An 18,992-nucleotide genomic window follows, 5' to 3' on the forward strand; every position below is an offset into this window, starting at 1 on the left:
CCGCGCCACTGGAGCACAATTTCTGTTCTCATCCTGAAGCAAAGTTCTTAACCTGAAGCACTGTTTCTGGGTTAGCGGAGTATGTAACCTGAAGCGTATGTAACCCGAGGTACCACTGTACAGTTGACGCTTGGGTTGCGAATGTGATCCATGCGAGATGCACATTCGCAACCCGCAGCAGTGCGTCTGCGCACGCACAGGTTGCGATTCGGTGCTTTGTGCATGCGCAAAGTGAAATTTAGCACTTCTGCGCATGCATGACCCCCGAAACCCGGAAGTAACCTGTTCTGGTACTTCCAGGTTTCGGCGGGTCCATAACTTGAAAAAACACAACCTGAAGCGTCTGTAACCCGAGGTATAACTGTACTTATAAGAAGACTAAACCTTGACACTATAGCATACAGAACAGAACACCACAACAGAAACAAAGAGTTTTTCCCTCCCCAGTGGGCAACAGTATCTTCATAGCGAGCAAGACTTGCACAAACTAGGTAACTCAGACATCATTTAATATGTCTTTAGCTTTGTTACTAAACTTTACTTTGTCTTGCACATACACAGGGCCTTCTGGGAGAAAAATATGGCAGCATCCGAATACCAGGAGAAGTGGAAGCATCTGAATTTGAAATGATTCTGGACGCTGCTATCGAGGCAAAGCTGGAAACAAAGATTTTGGAAGAGTGGTATTGCAGAGACGAGAACTCCGTGCCACCGATGTATTACCTCAAACCAAAATTTGAAATGCCGAAGAACAATCCCAACATGGTAAATCGCCTTCCTGAAATGTATAGGTTTCCGATTGTTTCATAGTCATTGGATGTCATAGTTGACTATAGTTAACAATTTACCACGTTTAATGGAGATGGCCTCTGCTTCACTTCTTCCCCAGAAGGAACAAACTGCATGGCTTAGTATTGCTTCCAAACTGGGGGTCATCATCTATTTTGCTACCAAACAAATCACAATGTGTAAAGCAAGGTTTGGGCTATGACTTAGCAGTCATAGTTTTTTTCATTGAATCATAGAATTGTGGACTTGGAAGGGACCAGGAGGTTTGCTGCCGTATGCGAACTCTGCAGTTCTGTCCAAGAATCTGTCGGAATTGTAGGACTGCAAGTAAGCTAGAGGTCTCTAACAGAACTCACAGCATCCTACTGTTCTCAGGTTTTCATTGAGAAAGTCGTGGCAGTTACCGTATTTTTCGCTCTATAGGACGCACTTTTCCCTCTCCAGAAATGAAGGGGAAATGTGTGTGCGTCCTATGGAGCGAATGCAGGCTCCTTGGCTTCAGCGATAGCAACGCGAAGCCTCTGAAGCGCAGAGGGAGAGCTCCCCCCGCGCTCCGGAGGCTTCACGTTGCTTTCGCCGAAGCCCCCGGATCACAGAACTGCTGCTGTGCTCTGGGGGCTTCAGGCAGCTATTTGCAAGCCTTCGGAGCGAATTCCCCCACCTCGTAGAAAAGCCCGCAGGAGCCGTGCAGCCTTTAAAGAGCGCACCGCTCTTGGGGGCTTTTCCCCAAGGAGGGAGAAGGGACTGACTGGCCGAGTCAGTCCCTTCTCCCTCCTGTGGGCTTTTGCGGGAGGTGGGGGAATTCCCCCACCTCCCGCAAAAGCAGGGAGAAGGTCTGGGAGAAACGCACAGGCTGCGCGCAGCCTTTCCGCTGCTCCCAGAGCTGGGGGGGGGGTCATATTTTTCTCCCTGATTTCCCCCTCTGAAAACTAGGTGCGCCCTATGGTCAGGTGCGCCCTATGGCGGGAAAAATACGGTAACTTGGTAAACTTACTGTGTAGACTTACGCTTACACAGACATCTCAAAGGCCCTTCTGTTATCACGATCTAGCTTCTGTTACTGTTACATCTCCATCTTATTCCTCCATCTGTTTCTGCATCGGTTCGCTGGCCCGGAGCTGTGAGTGCAGTTCAAGATCCCAAGTCAGACCACCCTTGAATAAAAAGTTCAAACACTGTGCTGGTTTGAAGAGATAGGGAGACATTCATATCTAGCGGCTGTTGAGCAAAATAAATTGTTGATTGCAATCCAGCTCTCAGCTGGCAAGAGTCCACAGCACACACAGAAACATGCACACCATCCCGGTTGGCATTCTTCCTGGCACTCAGCAGAACAGCCAACGTTTCATGAGAATGAATTAGCCTCTTATTCAGCTACAGAGTCAAGATACATTTGTAAAGCAGAACGGGATGCCTCCCTAAAGTTGTCCGCAGCTCCTAGCAGAGTTGAAATCTGTAAACTAAGAGGTTCAAAGGGCGATAATGCTGTGCCAAACTAAATCCCCTTGAACTTCAAACTGATTTCAAACTTGTTCAGCTGTTAGACAAACACAAAAGCAGCTTTCTTTTCTATATTTTTCGTTTTATGCATGAATGACTGTATTGAAACAAGAGTTAACCTGGTTAGGTTTGATTAATATGGAGGTGTCAGGCTTTTGAGCTGCTCAGTGGCGCCAAGTATAGGGGGTGGAGGGGGCTTCAGCTCCCCCAATATTTTGGGGCAGAGAGCAGCAGAACCCCAATATTTAGGGGAGCACTGCCCACCACATGCCCCAACCTCCACCTGGCAGCCTAGGAGCCAGGTGGCGGCTGGGACAAACAAGCACAGAGGTCGCCCTCTGCCACGATCATCTGGGTGGCATCACATGATGCGTCATGTGACATGTCATGTGACACGTCACCTGACTGCACCCCCTCAATGTGGGGGGCAAGTTGGCGCCCCTGGAGCTTCTACACGATATTTAAGGTCTGAAACAGAAGCCCAGTACACTGAGGCCTCAGATTCTTTTTCAGGCGTCGAGTGTACAGGGATGCTGCACAGTTTATGAATTGGACTCCTTGATATAACAAGTAGGATTACGATTTTTATATCTTTTATTGGGGGGGGGTCACATTTGACCTCCTGACCCCACATCTGTTATTTTGGACTTATAAATTTTGTTGCTTTTAAAAAAAGGAGAAGAATGTTACAGCTATGTTTGTTACTGGTTTTTTATCCAGATGTTTTATTCTTTTTCACATTTCTTAAGTTTGCTGAAATTGTGCGTTACCTTGCAATCCCCCTTGAAGTCTGTGCTTGAATGTAGATGTATTTTGAATAACACTATATGACATTAGAGACATAATCTAGCCAGATATAAGGGTTTTTATGCAATGTTGATTTTAATGTGCGAGACAGAAGAATGGGTTTTCACTCCTTCCATTAAAACAGTGTTATTGTGCAATTTTATGATAATACGTGGTAGTAATTTATTGTGTGCTGTTAAGCCTCACACACCTATCACTCTCTAATCATAAGTCTTGCTCAAATTTGCATGTACATAACTCGGTTTCTGTACATTGATTGATCTACGTGTGCAGCAGAATAGACGGCCACTTCAAACTCAAGGCAGCTGAGGGAGAAATTTGCATTGCTTTTCTGAAAACAGAAAACTCCCACAGCAGGGAATGGGCTAACCTAGAACATTTCCCCCTGCTTTGTTAGCCTTTATTTTCTGTAATTTTTTAATGTGAGAGAGTCTTCAATGTGTGTAGACAGAAGTGGTACTGTCACCCCTTTCACCTCATGCTGAACTAGAATTCTGAACTGGAAGTGTGTGTAGACTCAGCTTTGATAAACAGCAGCTAAATGTATGAACTGACTCCATTGAAAGGCACTGCATATCAGGTGACATGAAGCAGCATGAAAGTTCTGCCTGAAATATTATATCACAGTTCTCTCTAGAGTATCTGATATCCAATTATAACATTCAATTTGTCACTTGATGTTGCAGTAATCTTGTTAGGGATATGGATGTGCAGGCCAGCTCTGTAATGAGACTTTCCTTATTTTCAGTAGGTGTTATACCCCTTATTTCCTATCCTTCATGGTGCAAGCCCCATCTATTCCAGGCATTCCTGGAAATAAGGAAAAATGAGAAATTTCTAACTATGGGGAAACTTCGTCTTTGCTATGTTATTTTAGCTACTGTTGCCCGATCTCTTATATGCAACCTTGGTGGTTGGTGAAGAAATCGATGCTGGCATCTTCAGCTTTAATTAACTATTTGTTTTTGTTGTTGTTTTAAAGATGGAAGCATCTTCGAACCCTGTCAGTGACAGCAAATGGCAGGAGATATCAGAAGAGATTAAGATGATGATTAAGACAGCTGTGAAGATGCTTTATGAAAAGGGGAAAATGAAACACAGTCAAGCAAAGAGATATCTTTCCTCTGGTAAACATCGAATTTGGGCATGCAGTGTACATACATATATTTCTGTGATCAGCCAAGTACATGCAAAAAAGGAAACATTTTCCTTTTATTTTGATTGTAATAATTGTGTGTTAATTGACTATGACCATGCATAACTTCTGTCTCTTGGTCATGGCGCTGAGCAACCAAGAGACAGAGAAGGCAACGCAGAGACTACAAAGTGCATCTATTCCTCCCTTGTGGAACCTTGTCACTAGCAACAGAATACAGTGGTACCTCGGGTTAAGTACTTAATTCATTCCGGAGGTCTGTTCTTAACCTGAAACTGTTCTTAACCTGAAGCACCACTTTAGCTAATGGGGCCTCCTGCTGCCGCCGCACCGCCGGAGCCCAATTTCTGTTCTTATCCTGAAGCAAAGTTCTTAACCTGAAGCACTATTTCTGGGTTAGCGGAATGTGTAACCTGAAGCGTATGTAACCTGAAGTGTATGTAACCCGAGGTACCACTGTATAAGGGAAGGGTTGGAGGAAGCTTAGGTGGTCTGCTTCAGTTTTGAATGTGACAGAGCACTTTTCATTTTGTTTTGCGGGGACTTTAGATTTCCTCTTTGCTCTTTTGTTCCCCTCCCAGCTATCGAAGATGAATTTGATTTCGCCTTAGGGAAACAAACCCCAGCTTTCCTGAAGAAGTGTGTTTGCTACATTCGGAAGATTGCAAACATAGAACGTTTTGTTAAAGTTCCCGAGATGGAGAAATACATGGACGTGTTTCATACGGGTGGAAAGTTTCTGCGGGACCCAGAAGCGCTGGAGAAACTCATCAAACTCAGGGATGAATTTGTTCCTACCATTGTTGCTTCGTCGAATTTGAGAGTCTACACCTCTGTCACTCATTGCGACATCAAACATGGTTACACCCAAGAAGTGGAGAACCACTACATCGAAGGGCTTGGCAAACAGTTCTATGAAGACATGGTGGATATAATCCAGGCAACCGTGCAACAGAATTTTGACATAGAGACAGACTGGCTGTATGATGAAGTCCTTCAACATTCCTCCCTATGTAGAACCTACTCGTCATTCTATGAGTACAGATGTGATGCTAGGAATATTATGCACAAATACATTCTACCTAGGAAAATGGGACACATTAACCCTCTTGTCATATATGGAGGACCATGCACTGGAAAAACATTTTTATTAGCGGAAGTGGCAAAGAAGGTAAAACACACGCAAACACCTATGTGTATTTATTTTGCTGCTGTAAATTTAACTGAAAAAATACTATGTTTTAATTTGAGTACATCTATAAACCCATATTTTTATGGCAAGCTATCATTATAGGTGCTCCTAAAGACTCCCACTGTGTTGTCCTATTCTTAGAGCAGATTGGTACAAAAATTGCAATAAATTTGCATGAATTGCAATAGATTTGCATAAATTTGTCAACACACCCTCTTTTTCCTATGCTCTGAAGTTCTGAGGGTGGGTGGATTATTTTAGTGACCACAGTCTTCATTTTGCTAAAAAATAAAAGTATGTTTTGTAAAGACATATTTGCTTTCTTTACATCTTGTTGAAGAAGGGGTACATTTCATCCCATATATAATATCCAGCAGTTTGGCAAATTGTCCTTCTTTTAATACTATTCTTTCTGCACCAAGAAACCCCTGAGTATGTGCTCATCTGGCACAGAAAATTCTTGAGCATGTTCTAGGCTGCTCAGTCAGTTCACATAAAGTAATATGCTGGCTTCTTATGCCTTAACGTTGCCATTTGTGAACTGAACGTTTACCTGGGAATATATCCAACTGTCCACCATGGCTTTCATTGAAATTGTTTTTCAGGAAAACCTGTTTGCCATTATTTTTCTCATCACTGAGAAACCCCCCTGATTTTCTATCACAGGCATTAAAATTGCTGACATGCTGTGATCCATCAATTTCCTGTGAGGGAGATGCATGTATAGACTTCCTCCGCTGTTGAACTGAGTACCTGCTCAAGCCACAGCAGATAAGAAAAAATAAAATCCAGCTAGGCAGCCATACACTCACTTCATTAAATGTGCAAGAATTACACTTCCATTGCAAACAATAGTGTTCTTGAATTGTTAGCAGCACTTTTAATGACTTGCCATATGCAACAGTGATAGAAGACTGGTTCCCATGCAACATTTGTCACTGTGGACAGACTCCTGAAATCATTCTGGTGGAATGGTTAGCATTGGGGGCGGGGAGTGTTTCAGGGAAAATATATAGGTAAAAACATAATGTTTTTATCTGTATTATATCTTTAGATTTATTTTTGCTTAATTCTAAATGGTTTTATTTCTTCTTATGAGCCACCACCCTAAGAGTTTGGGGGGTTTTTTGCCACAGGGCAACCTATAAATACTGTTAAGAAGTACCGTATTTTTTGCTCTATAAGACTCACTTTTTCCCTCCTAAAAGTAAGGGGAAATGTGTGTGCATCTTATGGAGCGAATGCAGGCTGCGCAGCTATCCCAGAAGCCAGAACAGCAAGAGGGATTGCTGCTTTCACTGCGTAGCGGTCCCTCTTGCTGTTCTGGCTTCTGAGATTCAGAATATTTTTTTTCTTGTTTTCCTCCTCTAAAAACTAGGTGCGTCTTGTGGTCTGGTGCGTCTTATAGAGCGAAAAATACGGTAGATGCTAGTCAATTGTGTGGTGGAAGTAGCACCACAAAGTGATTTTCCTTCTCAGCTTTCCTGACCTAAAATAACCTTGCACAATATAGTAAAGTCAAGGCTTTATGGAAATCATTTTGTAGCACATAAGGATATTTCCCCCATTTTTTATAATGTGAAATTTGAGGAAGGTGGGTCTTCCACCTCATAAATAACCACGTACCTTAACTCTAATGTTCTACCACCACTTGGTTATCTTTCCTAAAAATTATATCTATCTGCATGAGTAAATGGATCCAACCCACTATTTTCAACGTGACTACTTCAGTAGGATCCATGTAGAACCTGCCATTCAGTGAAGCCCTAAGGTCCTGCTTAGTTGCCACAATTTACACTGGCCAAACATGAATTCATACAAAGGGCTTGTATAGAATGTCCAGAAAAAAAATTAGTACACCTCTGACTTTTCCATTTATTAAAAAGCGAATAAAAGAGAAAGCCACATGATGTAATTAATTAGCCATAGCGACCTGCAGACTTATACAATAATCCTTGCAATATTGCTGTCGCTCATTTGAGTATCACAGAATAGAATAATAATCATGTTTGCAGTCTCCAGCACCCAACTTTGTTCACCTGCTCAGTGGGTCAGCCAAATGGTGGGTTATGGCTTCCAAAGTTATCGGTAGGGAAAGTAAGAAGGTGCTGACAAGGTTGAAGTACTAGGGACAGAGCCACAACCTACTTGGTAGTCAGTTGTGTAGCATCTACTTCCATAGTAGAGTAGAAAACCCCCACACAGACTTACAGCACACCTTGAATCAAAAGTAAGTCCTGCTAAATTCACTGAGGCTCACTCCCAGGCAAATGGGGTTAGGATTGCATCCTAAGGGTGGAGCGTCTCCACAGCCATCGTTCACCACAGACACTGAGGTCCAGCACCGAGGGCCTTCTGGCGGTTCCCTCACTGTGAGAAGTGAGGTTACAGGGAACCAGGCCTTCTCAGTAGTGGCGCCTGCCCTGTGGAACACCCACCAGATGTCAAGGAAATAAACAACTAGCTGACTTTTAGAAGACACCTGAAGGCAGCCCTGTTTAGGGAAGTTTTTAATGTTTGAAGTTTTATCGTATTTTTAGTGCTCTGTTGGGAGCTGCCCAGAGTGGCTGGGGAAACCCAGTCAGATGGGCAGGGTATAAATAATAAATTTATTATTAGTAGTAGTAGTAGTATCCAACTAAGTCATACTCAAAACAGATCCATTTGAATCAATGGGTTTAAGTTAGTCATTGACTTCACTGGATGAATATGATTTAGTTGAATATTACCCTTAAATCTGTACTACTTAATATTTGTTTATAAAGCAGAGTGGAACTGCTTTCTGTCTGTCACATTTATATTGTTCTTTCTTTATTGTTTGATTTTCATTAGCTCTGCTAGTCCACATATTAATCTATTTATACTTCTTCATTTGTAGGCTTATGCTTGGCTAAAGGAAGAAATGGGACCAGAATCTGACCCTGTGGTAGTTATAAGGTTTTTGGGATCCACAGAGATGAGTACAGATCTTAGGAATCTCCTTCAAAGTATTTGCGAGCAGTTAGCAATTAACTACCGATGCCTCGTACAAAGCTACCCAAAAAAAATCCACGACCTTCGGGACTTGTTTATAAACCTTTTGAATGAGTCTTCATTTCATAGACCTCTGGTTCTGATATTTGATGCTCTAGAGCAGCTTTCGGATAATGATGATGCTAGAAAGTTATGGTGGCTCCCTGTTCATCTGCCCCGTTCGGTCCGAATTATTTTGTCAACACTGCCGAACAAACATGGAATACTGCAAAAACTGAGGTGCCTTATACACGACGATGATAACTATATTGAGTTGACTCCTAGGGACAGGAAGATGTGTAGTCAAGTTCTCAAGCAGCAGCTGCTCCAAGTCAAGAGAAAAGTAACATCAGGCCAACAAATTTATGTCAACGAAGCTTTTTCCAAATGCACACTGCCCATGTTTGTAAATCTAACCTTCCGAGAAGTCCGAAACTGGAGATCTCACAAGGATGTTGATGAGTCTTCTCTCTGTGTTACTGTTCACGATAGCATAGAGCAGATGTTCTGGTCTCTAGAGACCAGCTGTGGGCCAAGGCTTTTGTCCCGAGCCCTTGGCTACATCACCATGGCAAAATCCGGTCTGAGTGAAATGGAACTGGAAGACATTTTAGCACTTGACAACACAGTTATGTTTGAATTAAACGAAAGCATCAGGCAACACAACCCTCTGAGGGTACCTTACATCTACATTGCAAAGCTGAAAGAAGGACTAACAGGATACCTGATAGAAAGGCAAGTAAAAAACGTTACGCTACTAGTTTGGGCAAACAGGCACCTGCAACTTATAGCCCAAAAGATGTATCTTCACAACGAAGAAGACGTTCATGAAATGCATACCGTGATGGCAGAGTATTTTCTGGGTGTTTGGTCAGGAGGCAGAAGGAAATCTCTTTACAGTGAAGATCAGTATCTGAATGGTTGCCTTGACAGCGACAGTCGGAGCATGAATGATGACGAGAGGCACATCATGGACCAGACAAATTTTGATAGGCAGTCACCTGATCAGCCTTGGGTATTCCAGTGCAACCCTTTGGAGCCTGACATCTTTTTTGTCAACCACAGGAAAATGACAGAGCTTCTGCACCACCTCACACGATGTGGGAAAACAGACGACATGTTGTACGGTGTCATTATGAACTTCAGCTGGTTGTACACCATGATCAAAATTGGGCAGTTTGACAAAGCCCTCTCTGATGTGGAGTTGGCCTATAACTACTCGCAAGAAAAAGAGCTGAAGTTCCTTGCAACCACGCTCCGTGCTATAAAATACAAAGTGATGAAATACCCAGGCACTCTCTCAGCTGAATTGCAACAGAGGCTTCTCCCAGTTGCGAGCTCCTTGCCAAAACTGAGGCAGCTTCTTCTGGAATGTGACAAAGATGGCCCTAAATATTGCTCCATTGTTCCATTGCATTCCTCTATGGATGTGACTTACAGCCCCGAGAGATTGCCTTTGTCCTCCAGTTGCACTCAAGTGACAGAAATCCTGCCAACTTTTAATCCAAATACAGTCATCGTGGCTCTAGAAAACGGCTCCATCAGTACCTGGGATGTGGAGACCCGCCAGCTACTGAGGCAAATTACAACAGCTCAGTCAGTCATTTTGGGCATGAAGCTTACAAGTGATGAAAAATACCTTGTGGTGGCCACAACAAAGAACACACTCTTGATTTACGACAACCTGAATTCCTGCCTTCTGTCTGAGGTAGAGATTAAGGGATCAAAACATGGTGGGATTGGTGTAGGTTCTAGTTTTATAAATGGATTTACATTGTCAGTAAACCATGCACTTTCTTGGCTAGAAGCTAGCAAAGATGTTACCGTGATCGATCTACTTTATGGGTGGCCACTTTATCAGTTCCACTGCTGGTATGAAGTGACTTGTGTCCAGTGTTCCCCAGATGGAATGTATGCTTTCTGCGGACAGTACTTGAATACTGCATCTATATTCCATTTAGGTAGCGGGGACAAGCTGGCCACGGTGACCTCTGAGTTTTCCGGTGGCTTTGTCAAGTTCCTTCTTGTCCTAGATACAGCTCAAGAAATGGTGATGGTGGACAGCGAAGGTGGTCTTTCGATTTGGAACACGGAGGATGTCGCCAACCCCCAGCTAACAGATGACTTTGATTGCAAGAGAGGGGACAGTGAATTTGTCAGTTTTGAACTGGCTGAAGATCAAAGTGCAATTTTAATATGTAAGGCCCTCAATATAGAACTTCTTGACACAGCTATGTGGAAAATAGTTGAAAAGTTTAGAGCGAAACATAACGAGCGATTTGTATCAGCTGTACTGTCCAAAAATGGTGACTGTATTGTTGCTTCCATTGAAAATACCTCTGCCATTTTTGTTTGGAGGAGAGACACGGGGCAGTGCATGGCCAGCTTACAAGAAATCTCAGGAAACATAGTCAGATTAATTAAATCCAACCATCATAACATGCTGCTATCCTTATCTACCAGTGGTGTCCTTTCTGTATGGGATATAGATATCATAACTGCTATGTCCAACATTGACAAAACAGGCAAGCCAATCCAAAGATTGGTCTTGTCTGCTCGGGGTGAAGTGATTTATACACTCGATGGGTCTGAAACTATACATAAGTGGAATTTTGGCACGGGGTTCATTGAAGCTGTGTTTAAGCATGAAAGCATTGTTGAAAACTGCGTGCTGACTTCCACTGGTGATTTGATGATTACGTCTGATGATAAATGCAGTCAGTATGTATGGCACACTGGTTCGGGTGAAAATCTGTTCCGTATCAACGGACAAAAGATATGTCAGCTCTTGATAACACACAACGATCAGTTTGTCGTCTCCCTCTGTGAGCAAAATGCATCAAGGGTTTGGAGACTGGCAACAGGCCACAGAGTTTGCAATATTCTTGTAGCCTTACAGAATGCATTTATAACTACCGCTAACACATTTGTAGTTGGAATGACAAAAAATAAAGTCTTGGCCGTGAGTTTGTGGACAGGGAGTATAACCAAGAAGTTCTGTTGCGATGATGGCATTGCCATTGTCGATATTAAACTGATCCCAGATTGCCCTGATATTGTAGTCTTCATAACATCTACTGAAACTGTAAACATCTGGAGTCTTACTGAAGAAGTAATTTGTAGACGTGTGCAACTGCCCAACACTTTCTTGAAGACTTTGGAAGATTTTGAAATATCACCCAATGGAAAACTGGGCATCATATCCCGCGGCGATGAGAATATCAACGTACTTGATCTTCACAGTGGCAAACTTCGCGTTGTCCATGCTTCCGGTATCATCTGGAGGCAGAAGCTGTCTCGGGACGGCCGCTACCTTGTATACATTTGTTTTCGCACTGGTGAAGAGGATGATGATAATGGTGCAATCTCTATCTTGATTGTAATGAGACTAGCAGATGGCAAAAACATTGGTGCTTGCTCCCTTTATAAAACACCGACTTTCCTCGCTCTTTCCCAGAGGCATTTGAACATCATTGTAGGTTTTGATGATGGAAGCATAGGCACTTATACTGTAGTGGATCGAGTGGATGCAGCGCTGAAAATTAAAATTGCTACTTCAAATAGCCGACAGATTTTCAGCAATGCAACACAAGTGATTAGACCGAAGTGTCACAATTATAATTTCAAGGTGACAGCAGACTGCATATGGAGGGAGTCTACAGAGGTGTTTGCAAGAGATAGTCCCATCACGGTGACAGACCCCGAGGCAGGTGAGGCAACTCCAACCAAAAAACACAACTATTGCTATGACAAAGTGTGCTCTGCCATAGATTGCAGGAGCCACGGGTTCACCCCTGACAATTGATCATAAATTAATAAGTAACTAGTTCAACAAATCTCTGCTTATCCCATTTATATTTTACTACCAACAAATTGGGAAAGAGCAAATTTAAAGCAAGTTTAATTAGTGGCTGCAGAGTTTAGAAAGAAATATTCAAATATAAGGCTTCCTGCAATGCCTTGAGTGAAAATTTCTAGCAATATCATTTATTATGCCAACCTAAAATGTTGGAGGAAGAAAATGTTGTAAAGCTTTCTAACAAGAAATGAAACTACATTTCATATTGGAATGAGGTGGTTCAAAAGTTTTAAAATCCAGGTGGGCATAAGCCTAAATCTCTGGCTACTTCAAATTACTATCATGTGCAAAAAAAAAAAAAATTATCCTTCTGGTGGTGCAAATGACAATGTCACATGTCAGTCCGGATGCATTCTGTAAGCTTTTGAAGTAGTAGCTATTTGTATTGTGGGGGGAAATGGGGGCAAGCACAATTCGGTCAGTAAACAGAACTCCAGGGTCTTGCTGATTTCATTCGGGTCAAATGCTTCATAGGAATCGCTGCCACTAAAATCAGTGAGACTTCACTTTGCTTGGATTTCACCCATTGTACAGAAAGAATAGAGAAGCTGAGCATTGTGTCCAGTACTAGTAATACACACAGTAAACCCATTAAAACTAATGGACATAGGTCCATTAATTTCAGTGGGTCTGCTCTGAGTACAACTTTGGTTAGCTACAACCCTGATAACCTACAAATCAAAAATAGGCACACGCGACACAACAAATCAGTCATAATAACAAACTAAAAGTTACAAAATTTCTACGTTTGGACTTCTATTCAAGTTTTTCTATTACAAATCATAGGAACTGCTAGAAAGGAACTTAACTCCTGAAATTGTGTTGTTTTCTGTCTCTTTCACACTGTATTTTAGTACTGTGTATAAAATAACATTTTCAATGAAAAAGGGCATTAAGGATAAAGAGTCAAACCCACCTACCCTGTTCCATTATATCTTTTGTTGTCAAAAAAAACGGTATCATTAGTTCTGTTGTCCCAAATATTCCACTCCTTGCAGAAATCTGAACAGGAAGCATTCAGAAATGCTGTGTGTCTTGATTCTCGTAGTGTTTGCCTTACTATCATTCCTGTTCTTCCCTGTGTGAAACACAGATCAGATGACCAAATACTCTGGGACTAACATTACGCTTCTGTATGTGCTGGGGGGGGGGGGCGAGATTCTGGCTGCCCCAAAGGGGTCTTTCCTGTTCGACTTTCTAATGAATTTCTTACTTCTATATACAGTATTTATGGCTCTTCACTTCCTGCTGTAGGACTGTTCATGGCCTTTTTATTGAACTTTATCAATTTCAAGGCAGAAGTTGTGGGGTACCCTTCTTTATTTCTGATTGCTTGGCTCACTCATTTGAACCCAGAAACGAGCTACGTACATTCTGATGCCCCAATCCACAGCTCTATTAAGGGGAAAGGTGGCGCTGTGGGTTAAACCAGAGAGCCTAGGACTTGCCGATCAGAAGGTTGGGGGTTCGAAGCCCCGTGACGGGGTGAGCTCCTGTTGTTTGGTCCCTGCTCCTGCCAACCTAGCAGTTCGAAAGCACGTCAGAGTGCAAGTAGATAAATAGATACCGCTCCGGCAGGAAGGTAAACAGCGTTTCCGTGCGCTGCTCTGGTTTGCCAGAAGTGGCTTAGTCATACTGGCCACATGACCCGGAAGCTGTACGCTGGCTCCCTCGGCCAATAAAGTGAGATGAGCACAGCAACCCCAGAGTCGGTCACGACTGGACCTAATGGTTAGGGGGTCCTTTACCTTTACTTGGAACGTAGTGGCCAATTTTTCACACTTCTTATGGGAGATGCAAACTACATGAGCTGCCTAAGCCTGAATGGCTTCTGTGTGTGCTTGTGTGTGAGAGTGGGGGCCTCATCCAGGCCTAATCACAGCTCATATGTATTTTAAAGTGAGAGAGCTAAGTAACGCACGCATGAGCTATTCATGCCAGGCAGCATTTTGCAGTAGAATATCCATCTCTAATATCAAATAACCCAGTGGGAAGCAGCCCTAGTTGCTGAGTCCCACCAGGATTTGTGTCACTAATTGACCACAACCACAGATCCATCACAGGCAGACCATTCGTGTCTCCCACTCAACGACAACTCAAACTCAGTATTTTTTAATTCAGATGCTTCACACATTCCACCGAGATTCATCAAGTGCTGAATTGTCAAGTGACACAGGGTCAGAAGATGTACATGCAAGTGAGAACCAGCCCAACGATTTTGCTGCAAGTGCTTATATGATAAGCAAGAACACCAGCACAATGTTCAGCAAACTGAAACACAGAGTTAGCGTTACAGGGGCATTGAGTTGGTGTAAGCAGCAGATCAAGGGGGCCAAGAATTTAGGATCAGGGTGTCTGTTGTAGGGAGTTTAATGGAGCTGTGGAATGGCCAGAGGTTTGTTTTCCTTACTGCTTAATCTTAAATGTGGCACATGTTTCAAAGGATGTGATTGAAACCGATTTGCTTGTATTCTTAGATGTTGAAAATTGAACTCTGGCACTACTCAAGAGTAGGGTACCTATTTGTTTAGGCTGGAGTCTGCCCTAATTTCATATTAAGTGGCGGAAAGTGGCTTGATTTTTATTTATTAAAAAAGGAAAAAGGTTTCAGGAGTGGAGGTGCTAAACCTTTGCTCCCAACAGCTATTTCTCCAGTGTCACTTCTTTCCCTTAAATGGGCTCTTAATACCAGTCAAGAAAAAAACACCTTTGGCAAAAGAGGTTAACTATAGGTGCATCCCCAATAATATACCTGTTGGCTTTAAAATTTGGACACGCGCAAGCCACGCTTTATGCATGTTTGGGACAGACCCAAGTTGGAACAAATGGGTCTGCCACTATCACTTCTGTTTTGAGTCTTAGTGACCAAATTTCCAGGAAACAAATACCTAAACTAGGGAATAACTACAGTGTGTGACTATTCTATGTAAAAGCCAATCTAGTATATATATATATATATATATCAAGTGACTTGAATGATTTTCCTAACTTGTTTGCAACCAATAGATCATATTGAATGTTTTTATGTAAACTTTGTATCGTTGGGGAAGAACTACCCAATCAGAGATTTATATTTTCATAAATGTTAAATTTAGTTAAATTTTGTTACAGAGTTGTTTAAATTAGAAATCTATTGCTGTCTTCAAACAATATACAGTCTTGTGTATGCATTGTTTGTATGAATAAATATAAACTACATAATGAAACTAGGGCGCGATTTCTAACTTGTTTATTTCGCAAAAGCAAATTTCCTCCTGGTGTCGGTCCAGATGAGTAGCACAGTGCAAATGGAATTTCAAAGTTCTCTGCCGGTGCCCCACAGCTTTGCTGACCAGTGGCAATGAGCAGTAATCATCACTTAGTCTGAATAAAATCCCATTCCCAAGGCTTTGTAACTTGCTAAAATAATGGTAAGGCGTGAAATCAAATGGAAGGATTTTCAGACAGCTGAGGAGCACAGTTCCCAATGATACTCACTGAGTTCTGTAAGACAGAGAGCTATAAGACAGAGAGCTACAGCTGGTTAGATTGTAGATGGAGGGGGGACACTTGCTCCCCTTAAAAACCTGGAACACTGGTTCAAGGTTAAGGTGAAGCTAAGCCCCTGCCTCAATGGACTATACAACTTCTATTCTTCCTGATCTAGCTACATTACTTTTCCAAGATAAATTAATGGCCGCCAGTTCCTCCTATGGAAAGAAAGTACTTCACTTAAGGATTGCAGTGGAAGGATGAATCTGCCCACTGTGTATTACACTACAGTGGTACCTCTGAATGCGAACGGGATCTGTTCCAGAGCCCCATTCGCATCCAGAAGCGAACGCAACCTGCGTCTGCGCGTGCACAGGTCACAATTCGCCGCGCATGCGCATGACGTCATTTCTACCGTCTGCGCATGCGCGAGCGGCGAAACCCGGAAGTAATGCGCTCCGTTACTTCCGGGTCGCCGCAGCGCACAACCCGAAAATACTTATCCCGAAGCTACTTCAACCCGAGGTATGACTGTAAAATGATCAGCTGTTCCCTGATAAAGATCCCTCTGGAAATCATATATACCTGGCTGGACTTGTTGCAGATATAATAGCAATACATGGTTTTTATACAGTGAGCCTTTTCCTTAACTTTTCAAAGCATTTCACATATGCAGTCACGAAAATACCCTGTAAGAAAGCCTTGTTCTGTTGTGCCCATATTAGCAAGAGCTAGTTGTGACTTGGTGTGATGAAGTCTGGGGTTGCTGTTTTTTAACAATTCATTTTAACACAAGGTCTGGTTTGTTAATGAACCCTTCAAAATGCCAAATGTCATGATGTTAATATTACATTTCAGTTTGTTTTAATATTCCCAACAAGTGCATCCTAAATTTACTGGCTTTGTGAAATTATAATATCCAGCTGAGAAGTTACCTCCCAGATATACAGCCTTAGCCTGAAACCCTGAGCTCAATGGATTCCAGTAATTAAGTAAGCTGGTTGTCCTTTGACTTTTAAAGGTGCCACTGCTACAATCCATAAATGTACATCATACACACTTAAAAACTCTGCAGTTCCACTGAAGAAAATCCACACAATTGCTTTGGCCTTTCTGTCTTCTTTAGCCATAGTGATGCAAATTGTGTCCTGTGCTGTTGTGCTTAAAGTAGGATCCAATGCCTGGTGAATGAAGCCATTGGGCTCTGCCCTAATTGCCAGTTGACCTCTATCCCAATCCTCATTGAGGAATGCACTGTCCATTCCTTGCTATTGTAAAAGGACATAGGCTGTCATGCAAGGAAGCTGTGGATGCCCTGCTCTTCCTCAACTTTGCCCGTCTCCAAGTAAAGCCATGTAGCTATCCTTAATAGGCCAGCTACAACACATTAAGGGGTAGGGAGCAGCTGCCGGTATACGACTACTTACCATGTTCACAAAGCACCTCAGAGTCCAGAGCTCACACTTGAAAGTAAGTTACATGAGATTAATGGGGATTAATGTTTTAAGAATATGGGTTTTCTGGGGTGCACTAGTAAGCTGTATTTGAACACTGGCTGGACTAGTATACGATAAAAGTCACCTACTGTAATACCGTCCAATTAGAAGCTGCAACATAGCTATCATTTTCACCATACTGCTTACCTACTTAAATTAATAAAACCTGTAGTTGTGACTTGGGGGTGTTAGGGGAGAGTTAGTACCTCTGGTGGGGGACACATCGTGCTTCTTCTGCGGTAGTTAGTCCACCTTGGGTCTGCACCTTGCAGTCAGATCTCACCTGTGGCTTTTAGAAGCTGTTGGTGTACAACAGTGGCCACACCACAGGAACAGTTTCAACTGGTTGGCTAAACCAGACGAGGGTAGCCAATGGGTCTCAAGCCCTCAATATGTACAGACTTCCTCTGCATGCAAAGACAGGCTCTGACATATTGAACAGACATGGCCAATAGTGGATCCAACAGTCAAGAAGGTGGTTTCTGCACAAGGTGTAGAGGGAAATGAGGGGCAGATGGGGCTCATCAACTTGGGAAGGTAGCCCTTCTTGGAAAACGCTGGTCCTAAACTTCTGCTACCTTGTGGCATATCTTCAGGAGAAGGAAAGACTTGTTGTTGTTTAGTCGTGTCCAACCCTTCATGACCCCATGGACCAGAGCACGCCAAGCATGCCTGTCTTCCATTGCCTCCCGTAATTTGGTCAAACTCATGCTGGTAGCTTCGAGAACACTGTCCAACCATCTCATCCTCTGTCGTCCCCTTCTCCTTGTGCCCTCCATCTTTCCCAACATCAGGGTCTTTTCCAGGGAGTCTTCTCTACTCATGAGGTGGCCAAAGTATTGGAGCCTCAGCTTCAGGATCTGTCCTTTCAGTGAGCACTCAGGGCTGATTTCCTTAAGAATGGATAGGTTTGATCTTCTTGCAGTCCATGGGACTCAAGAGTCTCCTCCAGCACCATAATTCAAAAGCATCAATTCTTCGGCGATCAGCCTTCTTCATGGTCCAGCTCTCACTTCCATACATCACTACTGGGAAAACCATAGCTTTAACTATATGGACCTTTGTTGGCAAGCTGATGTCTCTGCTTTTTAAGATGCTGTGTAGCTTTGTCATTGCTGAAGGAAAGACTACACAGATCCAGAGTGGAGTCCCTAAGACGGTTGGATAGTGTCTTCTTTGTATGCCTCCTTGTAGGCCTAGAGGTCTTTGTCATCTGGGCAGCCCAGGACCTCCATATACACTGCCCAGGCTTGCACCCTGGAGAGATCACTTCAGTGCTGCTAATGCAGAGGTTTGACTTCACCCCCGGAGGCGCACTCCATTGTCTTTCGAGACAGATGGATGCCAACAACATGTGGTAGCTTGGCTAAGACCACCAGAGAATTGATGTGAACTTCCCAATTCTCAACTCACAAATGGAACCACTGCAAACGTTCCTGGACTACAGATTGCAAAACGGTGGGTTGCAGTAGAGAAATGGGTCTTGGTAGACTTAAGCCCAGGCTGATAGCAATGCTTAGCAGGAGGGAAAGCAGAAGAAATTGTGGGGAAGTCACATGTCAAGAATTCTACTGCCATGAGATATAGTGAAGATGTGGGTCACACCAAGCAGAGGCAAGAAGCTTGCCCTCCACCATTGGAACACATTTGCTATTGTGGCCTCAATTACAGTTTCGTTCTCTAATTCGCATGGAGGGTTTGGGATTAATA

The 18,992-nt window shown here is 43.0% G+C and overlaps 1 protein-coding gene across 2 annotated transcripts in view; it reads left to right on the forward strand.

Moving 5' to 3' along the window:
• NWD2 (NACHT and WD repeat domain containing 2) overlaps nt 1–15,247 on the forward strand; it is a 66,906-nt gene extending 51,659 nt beyond the window's left edge. For both annotated transcript variants that reach the window (XM_081019777.1, XM_081019778.1), the window contains 4 exons: nt 562–765; nt 4,079–4,223; nt 4,834–5,423; nt 8,323–15,247. In XM_081019777.1, the coding sequence (XP_080875903.1) occupies nt 562–765; nt 4,079–4,223; nt 4,834–5,423; nt 8,323–12,261 (4,878 nt within the window). In that variant the 3' untranslated portion in view covers nt 12,262–15,247. The remainder of the gene's footprint in view (nt 1–561; nt 766–4,078; nt 4,224–4,833; nt 5,424–8,322) is intronic.
• Nucleotides 15,248–18,992: the final 3,745 nt, after the last annotated feature.

Source organism: Podarcis pityusensis (assembly GCF_964106645.2).
Source record: "Podarcis pityusensis genome assembly, chromosome: 9".
In the NCBI taxonomy this organism is placed as follows: Eukaryota; Metazoa; Chordata; class Lepidosauria; order Squamata; family Lacertidae; genus Podarcis; species Podarcis pityusensis.